The 13,845-nt window shown below is 45.8% G+C and overlaps 1 protein-coding gene across 1 annotated transcript; it reads left to right on the top strand.

The window, feature by feature from the left end:
• Window positions 1-379: 379 nt before the first annotated feature.
• On the top strand, window positions 380-9,842 carry MSX2 (msh homeobox 2). Its single transcript, XM_020806693.3, has 2 exons — window positions 380-925; window positions 7,605-9,842. The coding sequence occupies exons 1-2, from the start codon at window positions 523-525 to the stop codon at window positions 8,027-8,029; spliced, it is 828 nt and encodes a 275-aa protein (XP_020662352.3). The 5' UTR covers window positions 380-522; the 3' UTR covers window positions 8,030-9,842.
• Window positions 9,843-13,845: the final 4,003 nt, after the last annotated feature.

Raw genomic sequence — 13,845 nt, 5'->3', positions numbered from 1 at the left:
TCTCCTGAGTTTCCTCTTCATATCATCAGCCCTAATTACTCCACTGACTTCCCTGTTGTTTTGGCAGAGTTACAGCGCAGCCTCCTAGCACAGACTCCGTTGGCCGCCCGTGTCATTAACTTCTAATTTATTTAAAAGGGAAAGAAAGAAAGAACGAAAGAAAGAACGAAGACGACGGAGCCTGGCCTCGAAGAGATTCGGAGCCAATCACATGAGTCATGGCCTGACGTCACCGGCCCAGGGTGGCTCCCATTGGCTAAGCCGCGCTTACTCCGCTTCCCAAAGGAGGAAAAGGCCAGAAGTCTCCCAAAAAAAAGGGGAAGGGAAAAAAAGGGGCTCGGCTGTTTGGGAGTCGAGGCGAGCGGGAGCGGGAGCGGGAGCGGCGCTGCGTCCGGGAGCGCCTCAGCCAGAGAGGGATTGCGCGGTCCGGCGCGAAGGGAGGCGGAGGCAGAGAGGCAGAGGCAGAGGCGGCAGCAGCAGCTTTCCGGGCAGGGATCCTTGCGACGAAGGATCCACGCCGCGATGTCCTCTCCTTCCAAGGCGAAGGAGGTCTTCTCCTCCTCGGACGAGGAGGGCCCCGTGGCGGCGGCGGCGGCGGCGTCAGTGGCCGCGGCCGAGGAGCACCACCACAAAGTCAAGGTCTCGAGTTTGCCGTTCAGCGTGGAAGCGCTCATGTCCGACAAGAAGCCTCCCCGAGAGCCCGCCGGCGGCGGCGGCGGCGTGGAGGGGGCCGGCTGCTTGGGCGCTGCTTCTGCTTCTTCTTCTTCTTCCAGCCGGAACTTGCTCTTGCCGGCTCCCGTCGCCCGGGAAGCTCCCAGCCCCGGGGGGCTTACAAAAACCTTCGAGACCTCGTCGGTGAAATCCGAGAACTCCGAGGACGGCTCGCCCTGGATCCCCGAGGCCGGCCGGTACTCTCCTCCGCCAAGTGAGTCTGGAGCCCGGAGCTCCCGCCGGGGCACAGCAGCCCCGACAACCCGGGGCAGCAGCAGGGGGGAGGAAGAGCGGGGGTGTGGGTGTGGGTGTGTGTCGGGAGGGGGCTAACGGGGATTGAGGGCTGAAGGCGAAATCGGACAGAAAGGGCCTGTTTTTTTCCCCTAGCCCGTTGGGGGCCAGTGATTGCCGGAGTCGATCAGCCAGTCTCCCTACTTGAAGCCAGGAGGAAGGCAAGGGGGGGGGGAGGCGGGCAGGAAGAGAGGGAGAGACCGACCGTCTCAAGTCAGATCCCGCAGCTTGGACTCTGGAAAGTCATTTTTTTTCACGACGATTTCGAGAAACGAAAGCAAAAATTTAAAAACATGCCGCCAAGCAGGGCTCCGGGCGACTCTGCCTCTGCTTTATTCCTAGCTTCACCTCTTATATCTCTCGGCCGGCGCCTTCGTGCTCCTCTTTTTGTTCTTTGCCTTTAGGTCTGTACGAAACGTCCCTCGCTATCTTCTCCCGTTCCTTTCTGCGGGACCTCCGTGGGAAGGGACCGGATCTGGCCCCCTCGAGTCCAGTGGCCTGGCGGGCTTGTTCTCTGGGTCTCCCGAACTATCACCGTCAGGAAAACCCTCGCCTTCCGTCCGGTCTCTCTGACTCAGGCCTCTTCTCAGCTTGGGTCGGCACGAAGGCCGTGAAGGTTTCAGGCCCTCTTTCGCGTTCCTCACCTTCCTTACATTATTTGATCACGGCAGATCCCAACCGGATCGTCCACTTGGAAAACAGTTTCTCCGCCTTTGCTATGTCTGTGTGAACAAACTTCACCGATGAAAAGTACTCTCGTTGCATCCTCTTTGTTATTTGACCAGTGACCTCTTTTTATTATTACGTGGCAGCGGGGTTTCCTCCTTCTCCCCCTTAGTGGAAGAGAGGCTGGCGAGGCCGACCGGCCGGGCTTCCTTTCCAGCTCGGGGAAACGGGGGTGATCCTCCTTAGGAGCGCTCTCCGTTGCCTTCCTTCATGCACCTGTAGCCGCCGCCGGATTGCCTGCCGGGCCCGACGGCCACCTCACCGGCTGTGTTATTTATTTACTCTTCCTGCTCCTCTCTTTCCGCCGAGCCTTGTTTGGGGCCGCCAAGCGCATCCCCGGAGCAGCATTAAAACAAAAAACTAAACTAAACAAAACACACACACACAAAAAAACCCAAACAAACCCAAAAACACGCGATCCGGAAAGGAATCGAACTTGTTTCTTAATTAGACCTGAACTTCCCTCTCCTTTCACCTGGGCGGCGAGTTCTCAGATGGCGCTTCTCCTAATTTGTAAGAAGAAGGAGCCTTGACGCCAGGAGCTCTTCCGTGTCTCCGCTTGCCTTACAACCTTCTTCCTGTAGACCCCGCGGTAGCACCACGGGGGCTTGCCCGCCCTGGCTTCAACTTCCTCCGGCTACATCTCTGTGTCGGTTTAAATAGTCGAGAAATCTATTCTGATCCTCTAAATTGGGCCTCTCTCTTCCACTTTCCAGCACTTTCAGAGTTTGTATAATACCGCTTACTGGCTGGTGTTTTAACTCAAGTCCTGAGTCGGGCTTTGTTTCTTATTCTACCCTTTTATACACTAGCCCAGGGTAAACCTTGGTTGGACAGTATTGTGGAAATGCGCACACACTGCTCTAATGAACCATTATTGCTTCGGAATAGGGTCCAGGACTGAGCGTATTGGAGAAAAGGAGAGACATGGAAAACGAATCCCTTGCTTTCTTCTTAATTTCCGAAGGAGTGCTAGTCCTTCTTAGCTGCATTAGTCAGTTGTAGAAAAGGGCTCCTAGTACCTTAAGATCGAACCCTGAGAAGGGGCCACAGACTCCACTCCAGCATAAAAGGCAAAATGATCCATCCTTTTCTAATTCTTCAGCCCCAAAGATGCACTAGCCTCTGAGGTGGCACTGGGTTCATTCATGTTGCTTTTAATGGAACTTTTAAGAATCAAGGTATAAATTACTGTTGCCCCTTTGCTGGGTTAAAAATAGTCTCTCTCCCCCCCCCCCCAATTGTTAGAGAAAATATATGGTCTGGTGTGCTCTGGTCCATGGGGTCACGAAGAGTCCGACAGGACTAAATGACTAAACAACAACAACAAAGAATGGCAAGCATACATTTTTATTGCTTCTTATTGTCATATATTTTCCCACCTTTCTACACTCCATTCCACCAAGTCTCCCAAAAGGAAGCCATGGCCTAGCTTTTTCTTTTGTGCCTTCCGAAGTTTTAGTTCCTGATCCTGTCCTCATCCTATGCACATGAATCTGTCTTACTGAAGGCATTGGCGTTCATCCTGAGTGAATTAGCATAGGGTTGCACACTGTCCTCCCCTCTCCCCCCATCATCCAAAGCTGCTGATCGGTCTAAATCTTAATTGTGGCATAACTTAGAAAAGCATCCGGTTTTCCTAAGCTGTCAGAAAATGCTTGTAACTCTCAAGTACAAATAGCAGGGATGTGTGTGTATGCTTTTAAAAATAATAACCACAGTTGAGTATATATTGGAATTCAAGCTTACTTCTTTATAGCTCTCCGCAGAATTCATTCCTGTCTGTGGCCTGTTTTGCTTCCCTTTGGAACAGACTTGGGTTAAGAAAACAGTAGAAAAAAAAATCTGAAACTCATCCTAAATCAGCATTTTCTAGGAAGTTACAGTTCTAGTCGATTTCAGTGGAAATTCCAAACTGGTTTGTTTTGAAGCGCAGAAGAAACGCCTGCCTGTCCGCAGGGGCAAAGGACAGGATCACAGAGGTTTCTGAGCAGTCGTACAAATTGAGAGGCTATTCCTAGGCTTCTCCAGCCTGAAGTAAGTCCTGTGAAATTAAACAGGGCTTACTGCTAGTTAAGTTGATCTGGGTTCTTAAGACCTCCTTACAGTATTCGAGGCCTGATTGACTTTCAAATTTGATGATTTCACAGGTGAAGAAAAGTAAAACTGATCATCTGGCTAGAGCACATCTATCTTGAGATAATAAAACAGGCTAAAAATTACCTGAGGATTGAAAAAATGAATGAGTGAGTGAATAAAAGAGGAAGGGGGATTGAGAAGAGAAAAGGTGGGATGGATGTTTATAGTGAGTAAGTAAGACACTGAAACAAATTGTGTGGGAGATGGTTTCAAAAGCTGTTGCTGTTCTAAATCCTTTAGTTTGTGCTTTCGGGCTCTCCATCACCTTTAAACAGTGGCAATATATAACAGTGGCCGTAGAAGAGTAGAGATCACATTTGAAATAAGTAGAGAAATAGATTGACAGCGAATCCAGTTAGGAGATCATTTTAAAAATTGCACAGATTTTAGAATATAAAATTTTTCCCACACGATGGTTAACATTTTATTTTTGAAACAAACATTATGGCTTTTAACTTATTGCATTTTTTAATGTTAGCCTTCACTTGAGACTTACTTTCCCCTGAAGTTTTCATCTTCAATAATTGCTTTCTGTAACTACTGCTAAAAAGAAAAGGCAAAACATCTGCCATCCTATATCTTTATATCTTAATAGTGGGGTGAAAATACAACAGAACCTTTATTAAGATTAGAATCCTGTGCATACTTACTGGGGGTGGGGACTTGAAACTTAGTGCACCTGTGCCTTTGGAGATGTTTTGGACTGAAAAAATTCTCATTGGAATATTTTAACTTGCTGCTATATGTTAATATGAACCTAAGCTTGTATAGTTTGTAGATAAGTAACTCTTGGTGATGGTTAGGGTTATGCTGCCTGTTTTTAAGCAAAGCTTGATCCTGACCACAGAAGCCAGGTTGTAATTCGAAAAATGGGCCCAGAATGTAGCATTCGTGTTGAGGAATAGAATCTTGTTTTGGCCCAATAACATCACTTGCATTATCCAAAAGATACATTTTCTTTCCAAACTCTATACATGTAAGTGAAACTTCAATATTGTGGTTATTTTCTGTTACAGCAGTGTAAGAAATGTTCATGGTGTAAATAAAGCTTCCCTCTCAGGGAGAAAAAAATAAACACTTTCTCATTTAGAGAGAGATAGAAAATCAGTTGACTTTAAATGGATTTTTCTATTACAACTCCAGTATATTTTAGATTTCAGATTTGAGTGCATTCCTGAACTTTCTAAAAGCATTTATAAACATCTGAAAAAGAAGTAACCAAAATGCTATTTTTCCCCAAACCAGAATTTTACTGTGATTACTTGTTACTTGAAGTGTACCTCTGGCTATTTAAATATCTTTAAATATCATCTTAAATACTGCCTTAGAAAGCATCTGTCTCTTATGTGATCATTCCCATAAAACGATTACACCATTCTTAGAATGAAATCCTAAACACTGTTACTAAGAAGGAAGCCCTGTTGAACATGCTGGGATGCATTTCTGAGTAAACATGCATGGGTCTCCTGTAAATTTCCAAATGGCCCATCCTGGACTATGTTCCCCAGTATTCAGAAGTGAGTGCCAAGGTTCAGTATGCTTTAGCTGGATAGCGAATATGTTCAGAGTCTGATATGCTGGCAGTTTTCCACATGTATTTGCTTATTTTGCCTTGCTTTTCTCCTAGTATTTCTGGGCCCTTAAAGTCAGAACAACTTCAAATTGTACTTTCTATGTAAATTGCAGGGTTTCTGTGGTAATGAAACGAGCTATGAAACAAATTCTTCATTCTATATTAATGACAGATGTTGGCAATTATATATTTTCTACGAATTAGCGCATGTCAGAAAATATGCTGAATTAGTGTGCCAGCCTCCTGCTTTCTTAATGTAGTCTTTGCTGTTGCTGGAGGAGACTACAGTAACCTAAACTGAGGGGAGCAAATGACAGCTGTCTGTCTGCCCAAAGATCACAAGTCTACCACTGATTTCACTGAACATCTTGGCAATGAACCTGGCAAGACAAGGAAAGAACCATGCTCCACCACCACACACCCCATCTCAGATCTCTATCAGGATCATCAGGCAGTTTCAACCAACTCTTCTAATTGAAGATGTCATTCATGCTGGATAAATCATGAGAAGTAGCGACTGGGGATGCATTTGTTTCTATCCCCGACGAGACATTCTGTTTTTCAGTTCGAGTTAGTAACTCATTCCTTTAGTCATATATTCCACCTTCTGTCTCCTTGATCACCTGTAGGAATTCAGTAAGAGGAAGGCACAGGTGGTATATTACTTGTGTGGTTCATTGACCAGATATTATTATTGCAATGGCATGTATGCATTGGCAGATATAGAAGGAAAATGTTGCAGAAATGGGGGGGAGCAAGTGGTGGCAAGTGTGTGGAAAAGCATGGTGGATGGATTTTGCAGTATATCTTTAGGTCATGAGAGTATTATTGAGGTGATATTGAGTAGTGATATCAATGTAACCATGTGTTATAGTGTCTTGGGAACATTGGGGCCAACATCTTTGTTGGTTTTTAAGCCATTTTATCTGACTGCACATTTATATGACGATTACAGCAAAACCAGCACCTAAAATTGTGGACAAGAGAGCACATCATGATTTTGTTTGCTTATCCATTCACACACTGTAACCGTCTCTGTACTTCCTCATGCAGAACATGGAAGTAACTTTCATTGGGTGAGGATGGATGGAATTGCTGTCCAAAAGAAGTAATTGTCAAAAATTCTACCATATATTCCTTGGGTTCCCATTGATATGAGGAGTTGGCCATAACAGAATTTGGCTATAATTCATTCACTGGGAGTCTAAAACTTGCTTAGAGGATTCTAATATCTAAAGGGAGAGGGGATGGACCAGGACTGCTCGTAAAAGTGTCACACATTTTCTTCCAGCTGTACATTCAAGATGCTTTAAGTGTACACTTTAAAGTGTAAGGTGCTAATTTGACGAACTCGTGTATAGGAGACATGCACTCACCAAGGAGCAGCAGGTGCTTTTCAAGTGTACGGTTGATGGCAGTCCAAAGTTTCTTTTCATGAAATGTGTGAAATAACAGTCACAGTGGGATAATTCCCAAGAAAACTACTGAAGGCAGAGTAACCCATATTTTCTCAGAACGTTTTCAATAGTGTAGATAAATATAGTGTGGAATATGTAGGCTGGGTTACTAATGCTGAAAATTAAAAGAAAACCTTAGCTGATTGGATGTTTGATACAGCATAAGACTTTTATTGTGGCACAGTGGGTTCATCTATCTGTGTTTGTTCAAACCAGACTTAAGCCATCTACATTATTAATTGGAAGTGTGCTACACTTTGTTCAGTGTATGAGTCCAAACTGCTCTTTTTAAAAAGGCAGCTGTCTCTGTTTGCTGTGTTTGGCTTTCTTTCACATACCCTACATAAGTGTAACCTCCATGCTTTATTTTAAATCCAAGCATTTTATCTTCCTGTTGTGAGACAGCATGTTTGTGCACATGAAGGAGAGAGACGAGAGTAGGAGAACTTATGCAGCATTCTGCACAACAGGGTCTGGTTGCAACCGAGAGATACTTTCCCTCCCATCGAACCTCCCTTTTTCCAGCCCCTAGTGATTGGGTCGTCTACACATTATTCTGTTTTCATCTTTCCAAAATGTTATTATATATATATTTTTTTGCATTTTTGTTTATATATATGCTAGGGAGGAGGAAAGGGCTCCTCCAGCAGCTGGCAGCTCCCCTTACTTCCTCTGTCGGTAACCGATCTTTGTTTTTTTCCTTGCAGGACACCTGAGTCCCACAGCCTGCACACTGAGAAAACACAAGACCAATCGGAAGCCCCGCACCCCTTTCACCACCTCCCAGCTGCTAGCTTTGGAGCGCAAATTCCGTCAGAAGCAATACCTCTCCATTGCGGAAAGGGCTGAGTTTTCAAGCTCGCTGAACCTCACAGAGACCCAGGTCAAAATCTGGTTCCAGAACCGAAGGGCCAAGGCAAAGAGACTGCAGGAAGCAGAGCTGGAGAAGTTAAAAATGGCAGCCAAGCCCATGTTGCCTTCCGGCTTTAGTCTTCCTTTCCCCATCAATTCCCCTCTCCAGGCTGCTTCCCTCTATGGAACGTCCTATCCCTTTCACAGACCTGTGCTTCCGATCCCACCTGTAGGACTCTATGCTACTCCGGTTGGATACAGCATGTACCACTTATCCTAAGAAGACTGGGAAGCAAAGCACAGCAGCAATGCCGTATGAGACTTTCTGATGGATCTCCTCCTATTGAAGAGTGCAGTACGAAACCAGGACTGGTGATTTTTTTTTCCCCCTGCATGTTTATATGTGCCTTATAAGTATATAGAAGTTTGAACACAGACACTGTATTCTACAGGTTGGGGAACCAGCCTGGTGTCATCTTGACTTTATGAATCTGATCCTGAAAGAGAGGGATTTTTTTTTTAAAAAAAGAAAACACACATATGCTTAAACCAATAGAGTTTATATACTGCACATGGGTCTGGGAAGGGAGAAGGAATCAAACATTAAATCATGTGTTTTCATAGCATATATTTTTCCCCATGATGTTTCCCGCGGAGGATCATGACATATGTTTTCCTTAACAAGCAGGAACAGCTCGTTCTCTTCAGTGAGAAAGATAATACCTGCTGTTGCGTATGTTTACTCAGGTGTAAGCCCCACTCTGCTCAATGGTGCTTACTCCCGTTAAGTGTGTGCATGTAAAGAGTGCAGCTTAAATTTGTTTTTTGTTTTTTTTTAATTAGATGGGGGAAAAGCATAAAGGTACTCATGAGTTTTATTTATAAAACCAATTTTGGCAGTTAAAAGCTGACTTATGGTGTGGCAGAATGAGAGCCTCACTGGCTTGATATCGGCATTTCTTGCTGAATTGTACAGTGCATTACGATCTTTAAATGGATGTGTAAGCTGCTAGAGTGCCTTGGATGCAAACATCTGGACAAAGTGGGCCATCGCTTTGGCCCAGCAAAGCAAGGAGTTGGTGAACTAAGTTTAGTCCTTCTAAACTGCAGTCCTCCAAGACTTGCTGTCCATAGACATGAGGTTGCTTCATATCTAGTAGTTGAAGGACTACCATAGAAAGGGTTCATGCTAGTGGCCAGTCTGCCTGCCCTTAGTTGGCAGTTTATTCCTCCGAGGCACCATATCAAGAGTGTGCGTGTGTGTCTGAATGTGATGGCAAAGGAGGAAGGCCTAAACGGTTTGGAAGAGTTTTGGTCTTGATCCTGGTCTCCTGGTTTTGCTTAAGAACTGGCACTTCTTGCCAAGCCCACAAAAGCTTGACCTTTTGAACTATTTCAGGAAGAAGAACAACCAGGAAGAAGTATGAAGAAAAGAGCTGTGTGTATATGTGTTGGTGTGTGCATGTATGTGCAGAGAGACTATCAAACCATGTTGCAGAGTTATTTTGATTTTTAATTGCAATATCCTATGCTTTAACCATTATTAGCTTGTAAAAATGAATTATGCTTCAGTGTTTTTTTCAATCACAGAAAACCAAGCAAACTTATGGTAATGAGATAGTGCCATTTACTCTAAAGACAGGGCAACCTTTCCTTCCTTCCTTCCTTCCTTTCTTTTTTCCCCTCCTAGGTGGGGGACAAGTTCTATTTAGTGTATTTGGCACATCACCCATTGTTGTTGTTGTGTGTGTGGTTTTTTTTTTTGGAATTATTTTATTATTACTATTGCTGAACTTTTTGGTAAGCTGTCTATCAAGGATGCAGGTTGGTGAAAACAGAACTTTCTCTGGAGATGTATTTGTCGCATGTTACGAAAACAAAGAGCCACATGAGTTGTGCTGGGGTTTTGTTTGCCCTGCTACAGACTGTGTTGCGATGTCTTGCCCGTTAACTCAGTTCTCCCCCTTTTTACTCCCAGCATATTAAAATCCCTTTGAAAGGGATGCCTTGTACAATTTTATATATTTTATTGAAGAGTTATTATTTCTTATCTCTTTTATTTAGAATTAAATTAAAAAACTTGTTTAATTGTGTGTTAGTTTGTCCATGCCTGGATTTTTTTAAAATTTTATTTTAATCTAAGATAGGTGCCTTTTCTCTATTTGTTTTCCCCATGGTCAACAACATAGATATATGTGGAATCCTGCTAACTTGTATTTCCTTCCTGTCACTCATATTCAGATCTTCCTAAATTCAGTTTTGAAGAAAAGCCAGATTTATAGCCAAGTTAATGTCAAAAGGATAAGTCATAATTTCAGCTCAAAAGAAGTAAATCTACTTTAACCCTCTTCTTGATTTGGCAGTCTTTTCTATATACAGTATATACTATTGGTTGTTATTCCCTTGCTTTTTCGGGCATGTGCAGCTTAGGTGAAGTTACTTTCTGTTTTGTTTTTTTTCAGTGAGTATACACCAGTAAAAATTTCGCCAGTGAGATAACAGAGATTCCTGCTTCTTTTCAAATAGATAGCAGATCTAATCTGAATTTATATTCCTCTTCCTGCTCACTCTACTGGCTTACGCTGAAGCAAATGCCACTTCTTTTTATTGTGATTATTTGCTCCGAAGGAAAAGTAGGCACGTGCTGTCCTGTTCAGGCTGAGGTTATGAGTCAAAAGTTAGGAAAACGGACATAAAACAGTGCCATAGCGCACTGAGAAAGAACACTCCTTAAAATGAACGGCCACCACGTTGTACTTGTCGTAGCATTCAAGGATAAATTATTCTAAGGGGTCCAGCAGAAATTGTGAGCCTGACCTTGGCCAGTCTGAAATTGACAGGGTAGCTGTAGGTCAAGCTAATTTTCGCCCCCACAGAGAGAATTTGATTCCAAAATAACCCAGTGCGTCGCTACTTTGAGGCTCCAATGTCTACACCCTTTTACACGGGAGGAAGCCCCATTAAACTCACTGGCGGTTCCTCCTGAGTAGATAGATACAGAGAGCTCCGAATTAGGGCACCCAAGCTGATTCCGGACTGCAGTCTTCACCCTTGCGGCGGGAGCAAGTTCGGCCATCCCACCGTGGAGAATGGATTACTGTATTCCTCAGGAAATACACATGGAGATGTAAGGATGTGTTCCCTCCCGCCTTTTCCACGGAATGGAACAAACTGATTTAAGCTGTTCCTAGTCTCTGGTGATTCTAAGTTTCCGTGGCAGAGACGTGTGTTGTATTCACCCCTCGCTTCAAGCCTGCGGAGAAGTGTGGAACCTTGGTTAACGGAATACGTTCTCCGCTCCGTTACTACAAGCACTTTGAAAACGAAGGCAATTTCACTTGAAAGCAAGAAGGAAAACGGAGGTGTGCGGGCGGCGGGCGGGGGGAGAGTATTGATCTTTAAACCCACAGTCTCCATGGAACGGTTAGGATCCTCATCGTTGTCTTTTAACGGGGTCTTTAAAAGACCAGATCAGCATCTGTCAGGGTTAATGGCTGGAAAAACTCGGCGCTGCAGGCGTTCCTTCTAAGGCCATCTCTTCCTACCCGCCAGACTCTTCAGAGGGACCCGAATACTCCTCCTGTTCGGGAACCTCCATCTGTTCACGAGGGAAGAAGGCTTCCGAAGTTCCCAAGTGAGTAAGGATACAGCCCTAAAATGATTCAGGGCGTTTCCTCAGAATAGCCCAAGTACTTTTGATCCGAGGCTTCGTTTTCGCACCACTTAGAGGGGAGTAAGCGCCCTTAAGCTCTGTGAAAGACCATGTCTGTTTCTGAGTAGGCAAGAGTGGAGAACTGGGCTGTTTGTGGCCTCGTTGAAGAAGCTATATTCGAACCTGTGTCCCAGGTTTTCTGATACCGGAAAGTTCTAGTTTTCGGAGCTACAGGCCCTTTATTCTTCAAAAGTCCAGTTCCCTTTTGTGTCCCGTTTTAAGATGGCGGAGCCGAGATGGAGGCAAACATACCCTTTCTGCCCGTCGTGTAACTACTAGCCAGCCTTTCTCTTCCTCGAGAGGAAAGGCGGCGGGTGCCTCGTGGTCGAGGACATTTTTGTCTCATCATCAGCCGGGTTTATCACGGCTTAGCGCAACGACGGCCTTGGCACAGTGGTGTTTCCATCGCCGCCGGGATCCGAATTAGAGCATCTAGGGACCGCAGATCTCAAGGAAAAACCCGATCACGGCCTCCGAGTGGGTGTCTTTTTACGTTCAGATGCTCTCCTTGCCTCAGCTTTTTCTAATTATAGCCGCGCTATTAAAATGGAGTGGGAGTGGGGGGTGGGGTGGGGGAGCGGAGAGAGGTTCACTTTAAAAGAACGATTCTCCTTAATTTCAGTAGCCAAGGGAGAGCGAAAGCCTTCAATGATCGGCAATGCCTTTAAAAATAACTCAGCCCGGGGGGGGGGGAGGGCTCTTCAGCCGGCGTTCCTGGGCATAAATCACCAGCGTCAAGGATTACGAGGCAATCTCCACGCTGGAAACTCGTTGAGTAAGGGAGCTTTAAGGGTGTTAGGCGTGATCTTGCGACGGACTCCAGGATTTATTGCAGAAGGCCGGGGTGTTGAAGGGAGAAACTTGCAAGGTCTGCCGCCGGCTTTCTCCTCTCTCCACCCCCCCCACACACACACATTGCCCCGTTTTCGCGGAGACAATCCCCGGGTCTTTCCTAATTGGAGTTATAGCCGGCGCCCAGTTCATTAACCTGTTCCAATCGATGCTTTCGGAAAGCGAAGACGAGTTAACTGAGTATTAGATTTTACGAGGGGGAGGCGTCATTAAATCCGCACACGTCTAGGATGCACCGGGGGGGGGGGAGGTTGCGCGCTCATACCCCGGACGGGTGAGAATTCCTCGCGCGGCTCTGATGCGAGGTGGCTCGGAGGCAGTGTGGCGGAGGGATGGGTGTAAAGTGGAGCCGATTAGATCCCGCGGACCCGGGAAAGGGCCCAGACTCTCGACCCCCGAGCTCTCCGGGATCTCTCCCCCCACCCTACCCCAGCCCAGCCCCCATCCCTTCTCCCAGAGCCTTTCGCAAGAAGCTGCGAACGCGGCTCTTTAGAGGGATTCGGGCTGCATCGCTGAATTGTTCCCGAAGTAGTTTCTGGCTGACACAAAACAGATGCTGTTCGGAAAAGAGCGAGGGAGGCCGAAGCGCGTGGGCTTCTTTGGCTTGCGAGACCGCGGGGGAAACTGAGGTGGCTCTTCTCTTCTCTTTTTTCATCCAGTCAAAAGTGGAGGATAACTGGACCATTATATCATCCGGCTAGAGATATAACTAAAAATAAAGGCGGAAATAAAAATCTCCGTGGGGTGGGAAAGCGTTGCAAATTCCTGCTTGATGAGTGGAATCTGACTCGGCCAAGGGGTGGGGGGCAGAAGCAAAGTCTCACCCCCCCCTCCGCCCGATCCCTTCTCCCCCTCCCCGGGGGTGGGAGTGGGATGTTGAATCCCCCCCCCCGCGGCGGAGCTGTTGACATAAACAGCTAGGAATGGTCTTTTCTTTCGAACGGCCGAGGCAGTGGGAGTCTGCATTTCATGTTGTCACTTTGCCTTGTCAAAGCCCGGGGTTGCCTCCTGCCTTCTTGTTTCTGGAGGCCGAAGGCGAGCGACTACTGAGACTCTGTTGAATCGAGGCCTCGGTTGAGTCTGGAGCTTGCTCGAAAGGCCAGTTTTCCTTTGGCGATCCCCCGGGGCTTTCCTTTAAATAAGAAATTTATTTATTTATTTATTTGATTTATATACATCTCGAACGTGAGAAAGAAAGAAAGAAAGAAAGAAAGAAAGAAAGAAAGAAAGAAAGAAAGAAAGAAAGAAAGAAAGAATCAACCTAATTATAATCCGACAGGAAAAAAAGTAAATTCAGAGATGGTTGTTGTGGGTTTTTCGGCCTCTTTGGCCATGTTCTGAAGGTTGTTCTTCCTAACGTTTCGCCCGTCTCTGTGGCCGGCATCTTCAGAGGACAGCCTTTGCGAAAACAAATTCAGAGATGCCCTCCGATCACTTCGGTGCTTCTTGACTTCCGAGCAAGTCCTGCTGACACCTACTTGTACAGATGGGGAATTGCCGCCTAAATGCTTATTCGGATTCACCAAAGGCCT

Source organism: Pogona vitticeps, chromosome 2 (assembly GCF_051106095.1).
Source record: "Pogona vitticeps strain Pit_001003342236 chromosome 2, PviZW2.1, whole genome shotgun sequence".
NCBI lineage: Eukaryota > Metazoa > Chordata > Lepidosauria > Squamata > Agamidae > Pogona > Pogona vitticeps.
This window is presented reverse-complemented; position numbering and strand designations above follow the sequence as displayed.